The 22,026-nt window shown below is 41.0% G+C and overlaps 1 protein-coding gene across 1 annotated transcript in view; it reads right to left on the reverse strand.

Moving 5' to 3' along the window:
• Positions 1–22,026, reverse strand: part of IPCEF1 (interaction protein for cytohesin exchange factors 1) — a 73,321-nt gene that overhangs the window by 46,228 nt on the left and 5,067 nt on the right. Inside the window, exon 4 of the mRNA XM_012735128.1 lies at positions 1,224–1,297. Coding sequence (XP_012590582.1) covers positions 1,224–1,297 — 74 coding nt within the window. The remainder of the gene's footprint in view (positions 1–1,223; positions 1,298–22,026) is intronic.

Genomic DNA, 22,026 nt, shown 5'->3' on the forward strand with positions numbered 1-22,026 from the left:
GCAGTTTCTATTTAAAATTTTATCCTCATTTGCCAACAGCTTTGCTATAAATAAACTGAAATTTAGAGTGATAAAGGTTTCATTTCAAAACTCTCAGAGCGCCTCCATAATGCCATGTGTTTGTTCAAATTCAATCAAATATATATGAGAATCTCATTTATAGGAAGATAATCAGCTCTAGAATTTCACACTGTCACAACATAGCAAAAGCCTTACCCAGGCCACCCTCCATTAGGAACAGAAATAGGTGATAATATAGATATTTAGATTTTTTTAATATAGACATAGCACGTCACCAATGAGGACAGAAAATAAAGAGCATCCACTTCACACTTCTGACCGGAAGTTCTGCAGGACAGTCAGATTTTTTTGTAAATAACCAGTTTGGTCAAAACCACGAGAATCAGCACAACCCGACACATCTCAGGGCATCATGCACAGCAACACCAGAGTAACAGAGTGAAAGTCCACAACAGTTTCTCTTCTTAGAGGGAAATATGAACGGATCGCTGCTCTGGTAGCAAAGGTCAATAGTGTCTGATAGACAAGAAAAGATGTCCAAGACAGAATAAGAAGAAAAGAGCAGAGGACACATGCAAAATGCAGTCAGCTGGTCTCGAAGGAGAGCACTTGACAGGGAGTCTGGACAGCCTCACTACAGCAGTCTCCGCAGAGCTCAGGAAGATGCAGACCCCCTGGCTGCTCCCTTCTCAATAAATCCAAGACACCAGGCTGTGACTTCTCTGGTCTCTTTGGTCCTCTGATCTTTTGGACTAAATGGCATCAAGATGTCATCCTCAAGCTTAAGATATCTCAGAAATTTTAATTTCAAGGGTGCTAACAATTCCATAAGAAAAAGAGCCTGGTCTTGTAGATCCAGATCTAAGCTCTGGGGAGATCTATGTAATCAGATATTTTCTTTACAGGGACAAAACCTTGACACCTGACCTCCCTGCCAATCCTGGATGGCAGCTTGTTTTTCATAGACAGTTGTCAACACACCATGCCAAAGCTCCATGGGGTTTTAAAGTCCATCTGCTCCACAAAGTGAAATTCCAGAAAACAGGAGGAAAAATCCCTTGTGTTCTTTGGGATGCTGAGTCATAATGTTCAGGAAACTCCAGACATCTAAGCACTAACTTCACTATCTTCCAAAGTGCCATGTCTTCACATGAGGAAGGGGTTCTGGCTCAGAGTTCTGTGGGTAAAGATAGACAACTTACTGCTTTTTCTTGCATTCCACTGCTCTTTCCACAGTGAAGTCGGGCAGGTTGACAAATCCATCAGCTTTCTCTGCCTGAAACAAATACACATCACAAGTATGAATAAATAAACCTTAGCAGAGTATTGAGAGCATCTATGTTCAGAGAGAGCCGAAATGAAGGAGAATCAAAAGATACCTCCTTACAGCCTCATTGGACTTATCCCAAATACACAGTTTATGAGAAAAGTTAGTATTCTCCTGATTCATCATCCAGAATCTTTGCAGCAGAAGTAAAAGCACACCACTTAGGCCTGAGCAATATATGGAGTAAGCCACAAACAAAGAAGATGACACCTAATTACATTTTGACACATGGTAGACAGAAACCTGACTTGGGAGTTAGCAAACCTAGGTTCTTCTTATGGCTCTACTATTATAAGATTTAAAAGTTATAAGATTTAATGAGCTAGACAAACAAAATAATTAGCACACTGAATAAACATGTCTTTCCCTAAGACCTAGGAAGTTCCTTGGGAACTTTCAAGCCATGTCTTGAAAGACCTCCATTCCATAATTGATTCCTACATGTTCTTTCTACTAAGGAAAAAGTATGGAAGAAACACTGCTTTTGAAGACATAGCTTGACTGTTGCTTTAAAACATTTTAAAAATTGTATGGATTGTAATTGTAACCTCTATACGAATTGGTTAATCTCTATGAGTAACATTTAACTCAGCCACAAGGAGCTAGATTGCTTATCATGAACACAAATCTGTGGTCTACACTTTTATCTCTGAGAAATAAATTCCACAAGATTAAACATACATGAGTAAGTGGTTAGTAGGAAAGTTTGAAAATACAAATTTAATTTTAAAAGTCAGCTAGCTGTTAAATTAGCACTGTGAATGACTTTAGGTCATTTCATCGGCTTGTGTCTCTTTCCCTTATCACCAACTAAGCTGCAACTTGTGGTCTTTTCTTTAGAAAAACAAGACTATGAGATTCCAACTCTGCATATCCCATCTTCAATCTCTTACATGAATCAATTTATTTAAACTTTTCGCTTGAGTAAGACTCAATTCTGGGGCCCTCCCTCGTGGTGCAGCAGGTTAGGACATAACATTGAAATCTAGTGGCAGCCGCCTCAATATGCATTTGATTCCTGGCCCTGGAGGTGACCCACAGGGCATGGCAGACCTCTCTTGACCCACCCACTGCTCCCCTCAGCAGTGTACTTCGTTGATCTGCCTGTTCTGCTCCCTACTCTGTCTCTGGTGAACCATCTCACCGCCCCTGCACCTCTGGCTTGTACCCCAGTTCTGTATGAATAAATAATTCTTTAAAAAAGAAAAAGAAACTCAATTCTGATGGCCATTTCCTTCTTTTAAATAATGGTGTGTGGAAATGTACATAATATAAATTGTGTGTTTATATAAGTTGAATGAATTTGTATGTGTATATGGTATATATAATTATAACTTATCACCTGATGATCTGTTTAATTTAATTGGTTGGTTCACCAATACAATCTCAAAGAGAATGTAAAGTACTCAAAAAATACTGACTACATAAATTAACATTTTGTACAATACATAATGTTTTCTATGAATTTTCAAATTAATATTATATGAAAGTAGTTTCAAAAAACAATGGCAAGCTCCAGCAACAGCCAAAGGAATTAAAAAACAGACACTGAAAATATATTCACAGCTCTGTTCAAAGTAGCCAAAAGAAGAAAACAATTCAAATACCCATCAGCAGAGGACTGGATAAACCAACTGTGGTATCTGTACAATGGAATATTATGCAATCGTAAAAATGAAGTACTGATACATGTTACCATATGGACCTTGAGAACATTATGCACAATGAAAGAATCCAGACTCAAGAGCTCACATACAATAGGATTCCATTTATGTGAGCTATCCAGGACAGGTAAATCCACAGTGACAGAATGTAGCCTGGTATTTTCCAGGGCCTGGGGAGAGCTGAGAATAGGGAGCAGTTGATTGATGGTCATGGGTTTTTCTTTTGGAGTGGTGAAAATGTTTTAGAATTAGGTAAAGGTGATGTTTTCAAGCACTGAATGAACTAAATACCACTAAATTACTCACTTTAAATTGATTTATCTCGTGTTATATACATTACATTCAATAAAAGTTAGGCAGAGGTATTTTGATGTTGCTTTATGTAGTCAGAAAATATATAATTTTTATTCACTATCATACAAAAGTAAATTATATTCCATTCATTTCTATGCTCCTACTCACAAATGCTGGAGTCACCACGAACTCTCAACATGCCCATGTTGCTAAATCCCATCTGTCCCTTCAGTCCTCACTTAATTGAACTCCAGTAACTGCCAGGCAAACCTGCTCCTCTGTCTTGAAATGCTCACATGTTGCTTTTCTGGCAACAGTTTCCTGTGCTTCTTCTTCCCTCCAATTACTCCTCCTCTTTTAGGGCCGTCTCCCTTCCTTTTTCACAAATAGCAGTGTTCTCCAGATTCCAAACACAAGCATCATTTCTGATCATCCCCGTACTCTCTGTGGGTACCACACACACTTCCACGTATCATCACACATATCCACAATCTGTACCTCAGATGGAATGCAACCCTGAAAAATCCTGTCCCAGAGACCAGCTCACATGAGTATCGTGTGGTGTCCCTGTTGGAAACTGAATGTTCGTGTGCCATGTATGTCACCCCCAATTCATATACTGAAGCCACCAAGTGATGGTATTTAGATGTGAGACTTTTTGGAAGAAATCAGGTTTAGATGAGGTCATGGAGTGGATCCGCCATGATGGGACTAGTGTCCTTCCAAGATGATGAGGCTTGATCCCCCTTTCTCTCCTTCACATGAAGAGACAGCAAGAACACAACAGTCCACAAGCCACAACATAGGTGCTCACCAAACATGGAATCTGCCAGCACTTTCACCTTGGACATCTCAGCCTCCAGGACTATGAGGAGTTTAAGTCACCTCATCAATGGTATGATGGACTAACACATTCCTCAAGAGTCATAAATCCAAAACCAAACGTAATCCCCTTACTCAATCCTTTTATGGATTAGCTAGTCTCTGCTTCAACACGTGACTATTATATCACTTTCTCTTCAGTTGTCAGTACAGAAAGCCTGGGAGACAGGCTGTCTCCTTTTTAGCGTCCACTGTTGCAGCTGCTCAGTGCACCGTCCACCACCTCCTTCACATCAACGTTACTGCAGAAGTCACCTAAATGAGCTCCCCTATCTCACTCTGTCCTTTCACCCAATTTAGTCTCCAGGCCATCATCGCAGCAAACCTTTATAGCCTCACATTCTTCCCATCACTCGTTTCCTTAGAATCATGCATGTTTCCCCCCTCCCCTTGGGCAAAGTGTGGCTGTTTTTGTGATGTAAAAGGCCCTTGTGGTCTAGTCCTGTTTACTTTCACAAGTGCACAGCCTCAGTGTCCTTGACTCAGCCAAAATAAAAATAATAATAATAATAAAAGGAAAAAATAGTAATACTTCAAGTGAGCTGAACCCGAATTGATACCCAGCTATGACTAGGATACTGTTACTCCCTCGGCAACTATTTTAAATGTGCTAAACCCACCTTAAACCACAGCACTACACAATCACCACAAACAAAGGAGAATGGAAAAGGCAAGTTATAAATCTTCTTTTGAGTGAATTCCTTTTCTGCATAGCTGAAGTGGCTGATAATCCTTCAGCTAAAGGCCTAAACAAATTTAAGTAAAAGACACTTCATTGATTCCCCAATAAATATCTCCTTTATGAAGATAAATGTCTATTTTTTTCATTAAATTGAAGACATACAAGCTGTGTCAAATCATAGTTAACCATGGCAAAAACTGTCCTTGCTTATCTGACTTGCAAAAATACCTCAAAATGGCAACGATGGACAAATCCTAAAAGGAAAGCACTTTTCCCCTCTTCCTCCTCCTCTCCTTTTTTATTCACCCAGATCCCTGGTTTCTTGTTACATTAACTAAAACAACTTTTCCCAATGGTTTTCCCTTCCTCTTCAGTGATTCCTGACTCCTGAAAAGATAACTCAACGTTCTTCACTGGTATACACCCCCTCCCCTCTAGCCTCAAAGAAAATGTGTTCTCTTACCAAGATTGCCCACACATCCCCTGGATGTGGTGTAGATACATCTGACCAAGTCTATACTTAAATCCTGAGGCAAGCTAATGCATTCACACTGCGGCATGAAGTCTCACAACCCCAAGGTGCTCCTCCTTAAAAGCCAACCCATCCATTCTTCCCAGAACCTCTGACTTTGTGTCTCGGTGGCACCTCACCTGCTATTGCGATGTTACACGGTATTAAACACACAATTGTAGCAAACCATTGGCGTCACGCTTTCATTTATTCAACAAATGTGTACTGAGTGGCGACTGTACCATGCTCTTTGGCACATGTCAGAAGACAAAACAGAGATGCTGCTTGCAAGGGGAGATGAGGCAACAGCTTACCCTAGACACCTGAACTGCATCATGCTTTGCAGCAGCAATGACTATGGAAAAGCAAATCAGATTGGGGAGGGAGCTTGGAGGTTGCAAACGGGGCAAGCTGCTCTCTGCTAATGTCCTAGATACACCTTCAGGAACCAACTTCTCCGAAAGGATCCCCCCCTCCTCCAACCAGACTAAGCACCCTCCTCTTTGCCCACCAGCACCAGGAGCAGGCTTCGCTGCCAACTTCTCGTACTGTATTTAGTTGTCTGGCCACACGTCCATTTCTCCATTTGACTAGGAATACCTTTAAGGGGAAACATTTCTGCAGTCCTGTCATTAACACTTGGCACAAAGGAGACATGCAATAAATGTGAAATACATGAGTTCTATGAATAATGATAGAAACAGTGTTTTCCTCTGACAATAAGTTGTTAAAATAAATCAGTTTAGGGCCTCCCTGATGGCACTGGCACATGAGGGTAAGTCTCAGTACTATGATGCTCTCTGCAGCTCCTGCAGCATGAGTTCGATCCCTGCCCAGGGAGCTGACCCACAGGGCACAGCGGACCTCTCCTATCTCGCCCACTGCTCCCCTAAACAGTGTATTTCAGTAGATCGGCCTGTCCTGCGCCCCACTCTGTCTCTGGTGAATCCTCTCACCCCCACAGCAACACCTCTGGCCTACACCAGCTCTTCTATGCATAAATAGAATCTTTTTAAAAAATAAATAGGTCAGTTTAGCAGTTCCTAAAAAAAATACATAAATATGGCATTATAATACAGCCCAGTTATTCCATTTCTAGGTATTCATCCAATAGACATAAAAGGCACAAATCTTCGTGTATAAATATTTATAAAACTATTAATTATAATAGAAAAAATAAAATATAAATAGCCATCAACCAGTAAATATCAGCCTGGTGTACTAACACAATAGATACGGTTTAGCTGATTTCTGTCATGGCCCCCATATGGACCCGCTTTGTAAACATTCCACCAAATGAAAGCCAGACAAGAAACCACAGATTACTCTCCTACTTCTTTATAGGGAACATCCAGAAAAGGCAAATCTATGGAGACAGAAAGTAAAATGGAGGATGCCTGGAAGTGGAGTAGGAAAGCAAGGTAACTGTGAAGGATTACACTGACATATAAAGAGGATTTAAAACTGGATTTATTGCAATAAGTGCACAACTTGGCAAACTGATCAATGGTATTAAAATGTAACTTTCAATAGAGTGAATCTTACATATACAATTTACTCATTGAAGCTGTTTAAAAAAAAAAAAAGACATGCAGGAAAAGGTAGTAGAATGAAAGCTATGAATGAAACCCTTCCTGTTTGGCACTCAGTGAGAGCAAGGCAGGAGAAATACAGGGCTTCTGTCTATCTCCGTTATAACTTAAAATTTGTTCAACCTTTTGACACAAAACTGGTTTAATATTCCTCATAGCCTATGGCTTAATCTTAATGATGAGATCAATTTCAGACTTTAGAAATTTTAGAGGTGAATATTTTATACAGAGCATGCCACATTTCTGACATATGTCTAAAAATCAAAACAGACTATCAATGTTTAATATTTAAATGCAAAAATAACTGTTCACTGCCATCTATAAAGTTTGGCTTTTCATGCTACTGCTACTTTGCAAAATAGCTGAAATTACTTTAAAAAAAAAGATTTATTCATTCATCCATACAAAACTGGGGTACAGGCCAGAGGTACAGAGTGGGTGAGAGGATTCATTAGACACAGAGTGGGGAGCAGAACAAACAGACTGACAAAGTACACTGCTGAGGGGAGTAGCAGGCGGGTCAGGAGAGGTCTGCCACACCTTATGGGTCACCTCCGGGTTGGGGATCGAACTGGTGCTGAAGTGGCTTTAGCTTCTTAGTGCTGTGCTTTAACCCGCTGTGCCACCAGGGAGGACCAAAATTGCTTTTTAAGGATCTACATATGTCAGAAAGACAGGACAGACATAATATAGTTTCTCTATTCTCAGTAGAACCATTATTTCATTTTTTCTAGATTCTAGTAGACCTGATCTTTTTTTTTTAAATTTAAACAAGTTCCGAACCTTTTTTTTTTAGCCAGTTTTTCTAAATATTCATTTACTTATGCATACAAGAACCAGGGTCAAGGCTAGAGATGCAGGGGTGAAAGGCTTCACTAGAGACAGAGTGGGGAGCAGGACAGGCAGATGGACTGAAAATCACTGCTGAGGGGAGCAGTGGATGGGTCAGGAGAGGTCTGCTGCACCATGTGGGTCACTCCCTGGCTGAGGCATGAAACTGTGCTGCAGTGGCTGCTGCTAGCTTCACAGTGCTGTGCTTTGACTTGCTCGTATCACCAGGGAGGGCCCTAGACCTTATCTTTTTCCACTTCAATAATCTTGAAATCAGTAAGTATCTTAGAACCTGTATGTGTTTTTACTATAATATAGTCCCCCTAAAATCTGCTATTAAGTAAATTCGAGGAAAAACAGTTTAAAATAAAATACAGATCTTTTTCACTGGGCTTTGGTATCTGTGTGTGAATATGGGTTTAAAATTCTTAGGTGTAATTTAAACAAATTTAATTGGGGTTGCCCAATAAATATCAAAATCAGGAGAAGCTACAAAATTCCACTTCTCCAGATAAATCCATGGTTTGCTCAGTTCTGCCCTGAAATCCCCAACATGCTGGAAGCAAATTCTAAAAGCTTCAAGCAAACCATCCATTCTCATGTCACCTTGAACAACAGTCCTGAAACTTAATGGCACGCAGACTGTAGTCAGTAAAGAAATCTGAATTAAAACCTCTAGAGCGCCAGCTGAAAGTAAACTGACAGAGAAGAAAGGTCAAGAAAAAGTCAACAGGTGAAATTTAGAGAAACAGTTATTCTCATATGATGCAAAATGGACCCCAATGAAAGGTAATGGGGAGGAGAATAGCAAAAATTGTATTTACTCTTTGATGAGAAAATCCACCTTTAGCACGGTTGCACATATAAAATGCAATGTAATTCATAACAACAAATAATTCTATGCAATCCAAATATCCATTATCAGGGATTGATGAATAAGCTGTGGTGTCCACATCCAGGCATTGCTACACGGAGGGGATACAGACCTACAGAGTGACCTACGAGTGACCTTCAGGACAAAGAGGAACGCTCAGGCTCTGGACAATGGCCGCAGTGACCACAGAATAAATGCAAGGTATTGATTCTGTGAAAGGAAAAAAAGGGGGTGTGTGACTTGGTGTACATAGGCTCTTGTACTTTTAAAAAGAGAATGTGGAAAAATAAAATGGAGAGAGTAGAGCAGGGATAAAAGCAAGAAGGAGCTGGTTGTAACGTATGTAGGAATGACGTTGGAATTAGCGGGTCATTTATATCAAAAAATAAACCAAAATTAATCACATAGAAACCAGGGACTCTATCTAACTGGATATAAACAAGGTGACATGGTCCCACATGAGTAATAACAATATCTTCGAGAGAGCTGGGAGCCCAGAATCTTGACTATACATGGGCTGTGGGATAAGACAGCTATAATTTTTCAGAAGGTTGAACAGTTTTTCTTCACTCTTCTCCCTTCCCCTGAAAAATAGATGGACTCTAAAGTGTCCCTTCTCTCCACAGTACTGCTGTGTTCTGATAAGCAACTCATCTGCCCTTTTCACGGAGGAAGGATGGGAGTGACACAGCAATCAGTCCCACGAGAGTCACCTGAGCTGCAGGCAGAGCCTTGAGCTTACCAGGCACCAGGCAGCACCAAACTCCACCAGGAGAGAAGGAGAAGATGGTTTTGTTGGTTTGTTCTAGATATCAGAGACAGGGTTGGCAGGGAAAATGCCTGAAATGCTTTTATGAAATGTCATATTTCAAGAAACATCTAATGACAACTAACACGTATGGCATCAAGGCTCAGAACTTCTGGCGGAAAGGGAACTGTAGCCGACTGCCAGGATTTAAGGAATTCATCAGGTTTTAACCTAAACACCCAAGTAGATCGGCATTGGAAGGTGGAAAATTTATGTAGTGTTATTCAAATGGCTGCGCTCAGCTCAGAACCAGCAATACTTTAAATTAGCATAAACCCAAGAATTTTTTCAGACTCAACCAGCAGCTCATGTAGAAGAGACGGTGAGGTCCAGAAAAGGTGCAGAGGAAAGACCTTGAATTTTCAGGTCTTGAAGGACGTCTCCTATTGTGTGACCTTCGGCACAGCGCTCAGCCTCTCAGGTAAATGCCTGCACCCTGATGAGGCAGACAGAAAAACGTCTCCAGGCTAACAGCACAGACACAAATGAAGAGTCATGCTGTGATATTATTAAAGCCATAAAAATTCAATATCTCATTATCATTAATATCTACGAAATAATAAAAATGGGGAAAAGGAATCAAAAGTAACAAAATGGTCCAGAAAGACAAAGGTGAAGTAAAGTTTTGCTCTGTCCACTGTCAGCTGGGTTCTCTGATTAGCTACCTTTGTGTCTCACCTTTCTGATCTTCTTAACGACAGATGAATGGCTGAAAAAAAGCCTTTAATTTCCTGACAGGTAAAAACACTAGCAAGCTCCCTACAACTTCACACATTACCTGGGGTATGTTTTTACTAAAATATCTTTGCATTTGGATTTATCTAAAGTTGTCCTATGGATATAATGTGATTTTCATCCAAAGAGAATTTCTCCTTACAAGTATCTCGTAATAAATGTTCTACATAGAACACATTTGGTTCTTTTTTTGTTTGTTTGTTTTGTTTTTAAAGATTTATTTATTTATTCATACAGAACTGGGGTACAGACCAGAGGCTAGGGGCAGTGAGAGGCTTCACCAGAGACAGAGTGGGAAGCAGAACAGGCAGATCGACGAAGTCCACTGCTGAGGGGAGCAGCGGGCGGGTCAGGAGAGGTCTGCCACGCCATGTGGTCACCTCCGGGGCAGCCGGGGATCGAACTCATGCTGAAGTGACTTAAGCTTCTTAGTGCTGTGTTTTAACCTGTGACACCAGGGAGGGCCCTGGTTGTTTTTTGTTTGTTTGTTTTTTAACTAATAAACAAACAAAAATTTCCTACAGAATCCAAGGATTCCTGGCATTATTTATAAAAAACAACTGTAGGAGTTGATAGTGACAATCAGCATGGGCCCGAGGATGCGGAGACTTCGATGAGGGAGGAGAGAACATCCCTAAAAAGAGGCAGGCCATTCTGAACAGATGCTACACATGACCCAGCTGCACCCCGGACCCCACCACGCACCCCCCCAACTGGCCAGATTTCCCACAGCCTGGGCACCTGCCTCTCTTTGGGGGTGCTCCTCCGGCTGCCAGACTCTACTTCTCCATCTGTGTTGAGGGACACAGGAATCCTGCCAACAGTTGGGCCCTCAACAGCCAGCCAATGGGACTCGGCTGTAAAAACACCCCAGCTGCCCCGCCCCTTAGGAGAAGGCCGAGGGGTGTGCAGGGCGCGACGCTCCATCCCCAGCAGAATTCTTCCCCACCGTAACTCACTCACTCAGAAAGGCTTAATTAACTTTCCACCCTTTCTTATTTCTCATTTCCTTTGCAGGCATTTCTGGTACCACTTCTCAAGTTCACCACTTGCACCCAAGTTGTTGTTCTGAGAAACCTGAAGCAAGATGCCCTTCCCCCAACATGCTTCTGACTATGAACAATTGCTTGATACCATCTCGCTTCATGAGTTCCTCTAAAGTCACCCAAGACAATGACTGCTGTACTTTCAGATAAGCTCATATTCTTGGTGGTGACCACGAAGTGTCTGGGTCGGGGTTCTCGGTTCTCCTGGCCAGCACCCTGTATGTGAAACTCTGTTCTCTCCCTCTGGAATCTCCTTTTAAATGTTAAATTACTAGTGAACTTTCTGGTAGCTGACATACAGAGATGATCACAACCTTCTGAAATACCATTTTCAAAATCAATTAAGATGGAAATTCTATGATGTGAAAGGATCATGTCTTTTTGTTCTCTGTCACATCAAATTCTCAGCACAGCACAAGGCCATTATCACCTGCCCTGTCCTGCTTCATCTCCTACCTGTTCAACACCTTAAAATCCTGCAGGTACTTTAAATCCTTTGTACCATTTTCACCCATAGGGTCAGGAGTGGGGTTGGGGGAGAAGGAAGAAAGTATTAAATAGGAAGTAAGTTTTTTAATGAATAGGAAGAATATGAAGTACAATTACTACAGAATATATTACCTCTCTGGCTATCAAAGAAATCCAGCTACCTAACATGATTAAAGTACTGGGGAAGAATAACCATTATTTATTCTTTTTTTTTTTAAGATTTATTTATTTGTGTATACAGAACAGGGGTACAGGCCAGAGGCTCAGAGGTGGCGAGAGGCTTCACCAGAGACGGAGTGGGGAGCAGAACAGACAGATCGACAAAGTACACTGCAGAGGGGAGCAGCGGGCGGATCAGGAGAAGTCTGCCACGCCATGTGGTCACCTCTGGGGCAGGCGGGGATCGAACTCATGCGGAAGTGGCTTTAGCTTCTTAGTGCTGTGCTTTAACCCGCTGCACTACCAGGGAGGGCCAACTATTATTTATTCTTCAATGGAATGCCATTTAAGCACATTTAAAGCTTTGGTGCATTCTCTTTCAATATTAAACATTTAGAAGAAATAAAAAATAAGGTTAGTTAACTTAAAATCACAGCTAAGGACACAATCCTGTCTTCACACAACATATATAACATCTTCCAACTCTTCAGGAACTTTCAAACCTCTCGAAACTTTCTTTCTTGAGTTTCATGAGGGCCATTAAGATACTCTCAAAGTGATAACAGCTAACTCAGCTCCAACATGGGAAACATAATTTCTCCAAAGAAGATACACAAGTGGCCAGAAATTCAAGGGCAATAAGCAGGAGGGAAATTCCAAGCAGACCAGCAAAGAGGTACCACCTCCCTCCAATGGGGAAAGCTACTATCAAGCAAACAGTAAAAAATTGAAACAGGAAATAACAAGTGCTAATGAGGATGTGGAGATAGTGACACGTCTGTGCGTCTTGGCAGAGCATAATGTGGTGCAGCCACTATGGAAGCAGTATAGCAAAACAGAATTCAGAACAGAATTATCATCAAATCCATCCATTAACTTCCGAGAATGTAACCAAAAGGAACAAAAGCAGGTTCTCAAAGACATTATTTTACCCCCATCTTCATGGCAGCATTATTCATAATAGCCAAAGGGCAGGTCAAACCCAAGTGTTCATTAAGAGCTATGGATGGAGAAACAGAGTGTGGTGGATTTACAAAATAGAATAATATTCAGTGCAAATTCTGATGCTGCTACAACCTGGGTCAACATTATTTGAAGTGAAACGAGCCCGTCACAAAGGGACAAAAATGGTGGAATGTGAAGATCTGTACTGATGAAAGTCAAGTTGACAAAGACAGAAAACAGAATACAGTCACCAGAGGTGAAGAAATGAAGAATTGGTTTTGAAAGAGTTCTGAAGTTATTCACAAATACACTGAAAGCTACTGCACTTTTAAAAGCGGTTAAAGTTCATATTATGTGTAGTTTAAAACTGCATTTTAAAGCTTTTAAATATACTACTCTGAAAATCATTATTTGACAGTAAGGTGTGAAAACGTATCACCACAGCAAGTTTCATAATATTCAAAGTCTGAAAAGATCAGTGGTGAACAGGCTGTCCATGGGCCCCATACTTTGCACAGATAACAGCCACCTGTTCTGTTCATGTGTTTCAGAGAGAAGGAAGCTGAGGCTGGAGAGGGTGGCTGTAAGCCTTGGTCATTAAAGCTCTGTAAGGTAGGACCTGTCCCCCTGGTCCTGAACTGGGAGACATCGCCCTGTCTGGGATGTCATCACCTATGTCTTCTTTTAAGATCATTTCAAGCATGGTCTCCTAGATGTCTACTTTAAAACATTCAATTTTCAAAAATTTCTGCTGTATAACATCCTATGAAACTGCTTTCTGGGAAGTGAGCCACCGCAGTGTGGCAGCAGATGGGTTTCCAGTTACCATGTCTGTGGAAGCGGCTGGGCCCTTGGCCCTTAGAACCTGCTCCAGAGGATGATAAATCTTCTGCAGTTAATGATTTCTCCAGCACACCCGCAAACATAACCAAAAGTTCAGTTCATCCCATGGGCCACTACTCATTCGATTGCTTGGGAAATGTGTATACAATCACATCACTAAATCATGATTGCTGGAACTCGTCCTCCACGCGAGGAAGCACTGTGCTGAAACCCCCAGGGCTCTTGTTCACTTCCCTGTTTTACGACTTAAAATTGCCCTTGGTATAGATCAGAGGCCTATTTTTAGGATGTTCAGACCAGGACAAGCCGCTGTCATCTGAAGAAGCCATTTTTAGTGTCTTAAAATTTTTAGCACAATCTTCTGCATCCTAAAATCACAATATTATGCAAGAACATTTAATCTAAAATGTATTTATAACTTCTTTGTATGTGTGCCTTTGAGTTTTTACTGCTTTAAGATACATTTGATCTTCTTAAACGCTCTCTGAATTGGGCTCCCACATATAAATTTAGTGACGCCAGGTGATGTCTCCCCATCACCCACCCCAGGAAAACCCTCCTTCCTACCTGCTTGCTTGAAAAAATGACTATATTAAATATAAACACACAACTCACATCTTGTACACTTATACTGATATTATACAAATACATTATATTTATGCAGACCCATAAATATAAATACACATTGCTTCATACTTAAGTTAATGTCTATATGCTTGTGCCTTCTGTCTCCTGTTAGCTATTTTAAGGGATTTTACAATAAAAGCAATTTCTGATTTTAAATTCCATGGATTGACAAATAAAAGATGATCTATCCGTATGTAATGCAGTTACTAGAAATGATGCTATGGATCTAGATGCATGGAAATATGCTTAGAATTGTTGGTTAGTGATAAAATCAAGTTGCAACAGCATGTGTAGTTTCACTTTATTTTGGAAAACACAGCAAAACTTTTTTGACAAAATATACCCCAAATGCTCATGGCGATCATCTCAAGGTGAGGTTGCACATCATTTTAATAAATAAATGATGTTGATTCATTTCTTTTTGTTTGCCTGTCTTCTTTTAAAATTTTAGCTTACTTGTATTTTATTCTTTCTCTGGAATGAACCCATATTATGTAATATTTTAAGTCATTTTTAATTACTTTAGGTGTACAAGAAATAAGGTAGCTCCTACCCAAAAGAGAGGAAGTAAAACAGGGCAGGGCCAAGTTGTAGAGACAGGGACCCTCTCCAGTGGCACAATGGGTTAAAGCGCAGCACTACGAAGCAGCAGCTGCTTCAGCACAAGTTCATTCTCCAGCCAGGGCGTGACCACATGGCACAGCAGACCTCTCTCTCTGCTGCTCCCCTTAGCAGTACATTTCAATAGATCTGCCTGTTCTGCTCCCCACTCTGTCTCTAGTGAATCCTTCCTGCCTCCCCCACCTCTGACCTGAACCCTAGCTCTTGTATGTACTAATAAATTAATAGATTTTTTAAAATGGTTTTTTAAAGAAAAAGCAGCAGAACCTTCTTCCCCCTGAAAGGCATCTGTCGGCTGTGAGCTAGGCCTGTCCCCAGAGTATTCCAGCCTGCATCATTAACTCTCATCCTCTTCCAATCATCAGTCCCCAACATCTCTCTGCCTCCTGAGAACCAGATGAAGAACTGAAGGACTCCATCATCTTGATGTTTCACAATCCATTTTGAAGTTTTGAAAAAAATTTGAAAAATATTGTGAGCATTAGTAATTGCTCCCACATTATATAAATTTAGCAACAAGAAGTCACTGAAAACAGCCTGCCCCAAATACTGACAGGCTGATCACAATTGAGGTGGGAAACCTTTATTTTAGAAATATCTTCTGGAACCTACTGAGGAAAGTAAGTGGTTGGACACCGTAATAGCATCTTAGGTAATAAATGAATTCAACCCAACATTTTAAAGAGAGAAGTGATGTGTTCAAATAGCCCTCAGTGTTCCCACTTTCAAGTGGGGCCTCAGTCATTTTTATCAATTTCAGCCATCAGTTGTCATCTTGAGGTCAAATGCTCACTTACAGCTGCTAAAACGTCACATTCTTCCTAAGTGGAATTGTCAGTACTACTCCATCTCATGTGCCTTCCTAATACAAACTCATCTAATTAGTCTAAATTATCTTTTCTGAAGAGACATTTAAGGAAATTGGCATTTTCTGGGCTACACCCAGAAGTTGGTTGTTGGCTAAAACAATGAGTATGGCATTTAAGTAAATTAGAAAGTCTAAATTAAAACAGCATCACATTTTGGTAGAACTCTGGGAATATATCAGACGTTCAATAATGCTTTCATTGATTTATATAACTCATGGAAAAATAATATAATAATTAAGTGATTTGTTTCAAAACCACCAGGTGTCTACTTGAGTCCATCTATTTCAAGGTGCTGGGGCAGTTCAAACTGGCGTTAAAGACTATGCTTCAGTGTTTAGATTATAAAAGTTAAAAATATTTTTTTAATTTTCTTAAATGAATAGAACAATCTCTGATTATGTTAATTATAAATTCCTAGACTTTCCCCCAATCTATGGTAAACTCACTCAGATATATTTTCTAAAATCTCTGCTAAGAATTACTAATGCAAGGTTGAGGAGACTGAATTTTCTTCTCCCAAGGGAGGGATAACTAATTCTTTAATGTTCTTGTGCTTAAAAAAAAAAAAATGCTGTATATTTATCGAAACTTCCAAAATGTACTCTTACAAAAAGAGAAATTCTGACTTTGAAGATAATTTTCTGCAAAGATAATTCTGCCAAGCCTAAAAACTGTTAAATCTTTGCTATAAGAGAGTCTCATAAAGCTAATTCCAAGAAAAATCCCTTCCAAATCTAAGATCCTCTTGAATTCACATTAAATGCACTTATAGCTAAAATTGAAAGCATATGCTACAGACACAGTTACTTGAATTCACAGGCCAGTGGAGCCATTCGAACAATGAGACACCAGTCACACTGGACGGGCAGATTGGATTCTCAATGAACTGAAAAGTCTGCATTATATGTATTAAGCACAAAATTGACCTACAAACCTCATCAGTTTACCCAGTCTCTATGAAGCTAGTTGGGTGAGTTACTTCTATGCATGACCAGGGGCCCCAAAACTCCCTCCTCGATGCAACAGCACAAATAACATCAATAAATACTTACTTGACTATTAAGCAACCAAGTTCCTAGTAATTTTACAAAGAAGGAAAACTAACAAAACGAAAAGTAAATAGCATTGCATCTAAATGAGTTGTATTTTTAGCCACAAACGTTGTCTCCCTCAACTTTTGTATTTTCCCAGTCTCCTCAGTCTCCAAAGCTTGAAGTCATGATTTTTGCCTTCAGTTTTTGCCAAGCACTCAACACACCTTGCCTTTTCCACCGGGCAGTGTTCCAGTCTTTCCACGCTGGTCCATGGGTTCCTGCCATCGTGCCTGCATTTTGTGACCATCTCTCTGTGGATCTTCTGAAAACACTATCATTCATTCTTTAATATATCCCACCTGGGTCTGCTCAGCTAACATTTTTCAAAGGCAAATTTGTAGAGCATCTTCCAACTCAAGATCATGCTGTGGCTCCCTCCTGCCCACTGGATCTAACCCACATCCCTGCACTGTGAGCTTGAGGCATGTCTCACCTCTAGACAAGGAGGTCATGCAACCCCAGCACAAGAGCCTGGCTTCAGTACTGGTGTATCTTGTTTGAATTCCCAGCGCTACCATGTACTCTTTCTATGACTTCGAGCGAGTTACTTAAATTCCCTGAGCTTCAGTAAACTCCCTTGAAAAATGGGGATAATAAAATCTATTTTGCTAAGTTATTATGAGAATTCAGTACCATACCTAACACAGTAGACTGCCTTAGCTCATAAATATCCTCACCTCCTTGTTCAAATGTTCCCCAGACTGGAAAGCCAGCCTCTACCCTCTTTCTTCACATGAAACTGCCTTCCAAGTGTTTTCTCCTCCATCAGTCTTCAGGTACTTAATGTGAAAATTGTAGTGTCTTTTACTTTAAATTCTGTTAGCATTTCCAAGTGAGCCCAAATTATTAAGTTCTCAGTACAAAGGGTGAAAGGACATGTAGGTGAGTGAGGAGGGGGATAAATAGATGAATAGATGATAAACTTTTCATGCTGGGTTTATTTAGAGATTTTAAAGCTCTATGCCCTGTAACTAATATTAAATTGTGCTTTGTAATTAAAGAGTAAAGGCGGGGCCCTCCCTTACAATGGGTAAGGATGCAGCACTGCAAGCGAGCCACAGCTGCTTCAGTGTCAGTTCGATCCCTGCCCCGGAGGTGACCGCCTGGCACAGCAGACCTCTCCTGACCTGCCCGCTGCTCCCCTCAGCAGTGGACTTCATTAGTCTGCCTGATCTGCTCCCCACTCTGTCTCTGGTGAAGCCTCTCGCCGCCCCTGCACCTCTGGCTTGTACCCCAGCTCTGTATGCATAAATAAATAAATCTTTTAAAAAGAGAGAGAGTAAAGGTTAAAAAAAAGAGAGAGAGTAAAGGCTTGGGCAAGGCCTCTGAGAAACATATCAACATAACATGCATGCCAAACAAACTTTTGTTTGGGAGGGGGCGGGGGGGAGGGAGGCTTTTTTGTTTGTTTTGGTGTTTGGTTTTTTTTTGTTTTGCTTGGTGGGTTATTTTGTGTTTTTAGGCTTTTTTCTTTTTTGCTTTTAAAAACAATGGAGTGGTTAATTTGATTCTAACCATGCTGAGCAGAGGTATCAACACAGATGGCTCAGTGAGGTTGAGTAATTTTTTTAATAAACATCTTTAAAAGGTTTACAGACAAAGAATGTCCATTTTTTAAAAGTGGCATTACATCTTGTCTTCCACAATGAAATAACTGAAGACCCCCTGCCTTTTCTTTTTCTTTTTTTTTAACTGAAAAAAACATTGGCTGATAATATTTCGATCACCCACACAGACTCCTGAAGAAAGCAAAAGCCACACACCAGTAAGTAAATAAAGGTGTGATCTCTGTATAGAGTCATTCAGTAGTCTCACTTACATGATATTGGTTATATAAGACAGGGACTTTGGGATCTGTTTGGGGTATAAATAAAATCCACAACATATTTAAAAAAAAAAAAACTAAGCAAGATTTTAATTAAGAATTCTGAGAAGATTAAAAAAAAAGGACTAACTTACAAACCTAAACGTATAAGATAATTTTAACAACAATAAAAAAAAGGAGTAATATCTTAAGAACTTGTCACTCTTTCAGTGATATGCCTGAAGGAAAACAGTAAACAGGTCTTTGCTTTTCCTTTACCAGAGAAGAAATTTTGATCTGCAGGTGCCTGTTGGAAAGCGGTGTCCAGGAAGCGCTGGAGGAGAGGGAATTTCTCTGAGAAATCTCTGAGTTCTTTTTCAGCATTTCTGCCCCAGCCTGGTTAGCTTAATCAATTGGCCCCTATTTTCAGCCAGAGGTCATGATTCCAAAGTAGCTAATCAAACAGCCCTTAATAATGTGTTGACAAAATGGGAGCAGCTGCAGGACCTCTATGGAATCTTCTAGCAATTCTCAAACTGCACTTTTTCCTGTATCTGTGTTAAAGACAGAAGTGGAAATCCCTTTGGTAGAAAAGTATCCTCCATCAAAAGCTTCCTCAATCCCATTTCTCAAAGCGCCCTTGGGTCCTGAATGTGCTTCACAAATCTCATTGACTTATGATACAAACAAATATACACCGAGTGCCTACTGAGGGTCAAACACAGTGTACAATGCTAACAATATGCCGTGGCCCTGACTGCCGTGGCCACGCTACAGAGATTACCAACCGTGTGGAGAACGGCAGGTCTCCCAGAGGGGGAATATCATCGCGAGAGTGACAGATAAGGTGGGGAGGCTAGCGAAAGGACATGTAGAAAAGTGCAGTTTCAACTACATTTGACCTATGAGAGGTCTTAGCCTGATGGGATGGAAGAAAGACTTGAGGGCAAGAAGGCAAGAGTTTGCTGAGCTGAGAAACAGCATCTGAAAAGGCTAAATGCCAGCAGATGACTTTGACCAGGAATTAAGGAAAATTCTGGAGCTAAAGCGCTGGTGCGGAAGTAAAGATAGCAAGCAGGAAGACGAGAGTAGGAAAATAAACATGTACTTTATCCCCGAGTCCAAAGAAAACGACTGTGTGGATTTCTCACATCCAAGATTTCAAACAGCCTGGATTTTTATAGCTGTTAAACCTGAACACGGTTCGTCAGGCTTGGCATGAGCTCTGTGTGCCGAATCGCACTCTCAGCACATGATGTGGTGTGAAAATGGTGGATGATGAGTCTCTGGTTTGACCTTTCTCAAGGAAATCTGGGTGGAGCCATTTAAAGCTGCAAAGTCTGATGAAAGGAGGCGTGAGTCAGGGACAGCGTGGACAGCGAAGAAGAAACCCTGCGAGTTGTGATGTGGACTCCCTGGATATATCAAGGAATAACAGAAACCACCCAAGGAAGCCAATGAGTTCAACTGTCACTCCACAGGGAACTGCCCCACATTTCATTTCTATAGAGTCGCTCCCCCTGAACCCCCTCAGTGACAGAAGGCAGGGTGATCCAGCCGTGTCACTGCCTGGAGTCACAACACTGGAAGACTGCGTCCTAGGGCCTGACTCCTTGATCTGACACACACACACACACAGCCCTGGTGTCACCTGGGGCAATTTCTATGATCTCTCTGAGCCTTAGTCTCCCCAAATTTCAAAACAACTACTACATCTGAGGTAGTGAAAAAGAACATGGATGAAGGTATCTGGAATATTCAGCTTAGAGCAGGCATTTGATGAGAGCCAGTTCTCAGTAGGAAGCCACGAGCTCTGTTACCTCTCAGCGTCAGGCTATCTGAGACAAAGTAAGGAACAGGAAAGGTAGAATACGAAGCTTGCTCATTAGACTTAGGTGCCTGGGGAGCCACTTTGTTGAATCTGAATTTCTTAAGTGGCAGAAAGTAAATAGATGTTCTTAGCTGGAGGGCTTATGTCTGGCTTTTATTTCACAGTTGACATTCACACAGCTAGCAGGAATATGACTGTTAATTAAGTATTCGTTGAGTAGCCTTTTTTCCTCATATATGTAATTAAGAGGTCTGTGTGTTACAGAGAAATTCTTCTCTACACACATATGCATATGTGTGTGGAGACTTTCTCTGTAACACAGCCTTAGAGTTAGGCAATTGGAAGTCTTTCTGTTCCATCTCATTAGTTTAGTAGGCTAATTCTGTGGGCAGATAGCAATAAGTTTATTCTGCATTCGATGCTGCTAATCTAAGTGTATTCTAATAGGCACTTGACTACGTGAATTTATGCCCGTGTGTGGGGCAAACCAAGGCAGGGGTCAGGACAGAGGTGTCGGAGCATGTTACAGTATCTCTTTTCCTCCGGCTTTTCTCAGCCAGCACTGATGCTCCTGTGAAGCACAAGACATCTACCACCTAAAAGAGGCCATTCATTGCTCCTCTGCGAAAAGCAAGAGCCCAGTGAGCTGACTAGGACAAAGCCAAATCTGTACATGCATGTCTCAGGGTGTGTGTGATCAGGTGAATGGGACCTTAACTAAAGGGCTGCCTTTAATTACTAGGATGAAGAGAGAGCCCGAACATCTGTGCAAATTTGATTGAATGAGAAGATGGATGTCCTTTGTCTATCTGAGCTTGGTGCTTTGCCACAGATGTGCCAGCATCTTGCCTTTTGAGAACCCGCTGGAAATTCCTGGAGAGCTTTTCCAAGGCAAATCAGTAAGTCCTTTCTGTTTATCAAAGATGCAGATGACTATCACTTACCACACTTATTTTAGATCGAGTCTAAAATAATATGAATCCAGAGAGAGAAATTATATTAACCTCATTACTTCCTAAAGAGAAAGTTGTATTTACTTAGAAAAAATCCTTTAGGCTAGAAAGGGAGACCATGCCCTGGGTACCTTAGTTTGGGTTAAAGTAGTCTATGCTCATCTAGGTGACAGATGCTTTCAGGAAAGAAGAATGAGAGAGAGAATAAGGAGAATTAGAAGACTATACATGCCACGAGGTGATTCTCTCTTTGGGCCTTCCTGAATTTGGAAAACTTGTGAAAACTCACCAAAGTTTAGAAGAAACATAATTTTATGAAGTGTGCTGAAAAGAGCTGGACCGTTTTCTTGAGGTGAGACCCAAGCAATGACGCAGGAAGAAGTGGGGGCTGGGGGAAGGAGAGAGCTCTGGCCCAAGTTCTGGGATCAGCTTTGGGGCCAGTTTAATCAACTCCACAAGACAAGTGCCGGGGGATAATGGATCACAGATTTTCTGCTGGTGGCCAGTGAATGTAAGTTTATCAA

Source organism: Condylura cristata, unplaced genomic scaffold (genome assembly GCF_000260355.1).
Source record: "Condylura cristata isolate star-nosed mole 26May11 unplaced genomic scaffold, ConCri1.0 scaffold00001, whole genome shotgun sequence".
Taxonomy (NCBI): Eukaryota; Metazoa; Chordata; class Mammalia; order Eulipotyphla; family Talpidae; genus Condylura; species Condylura cristata.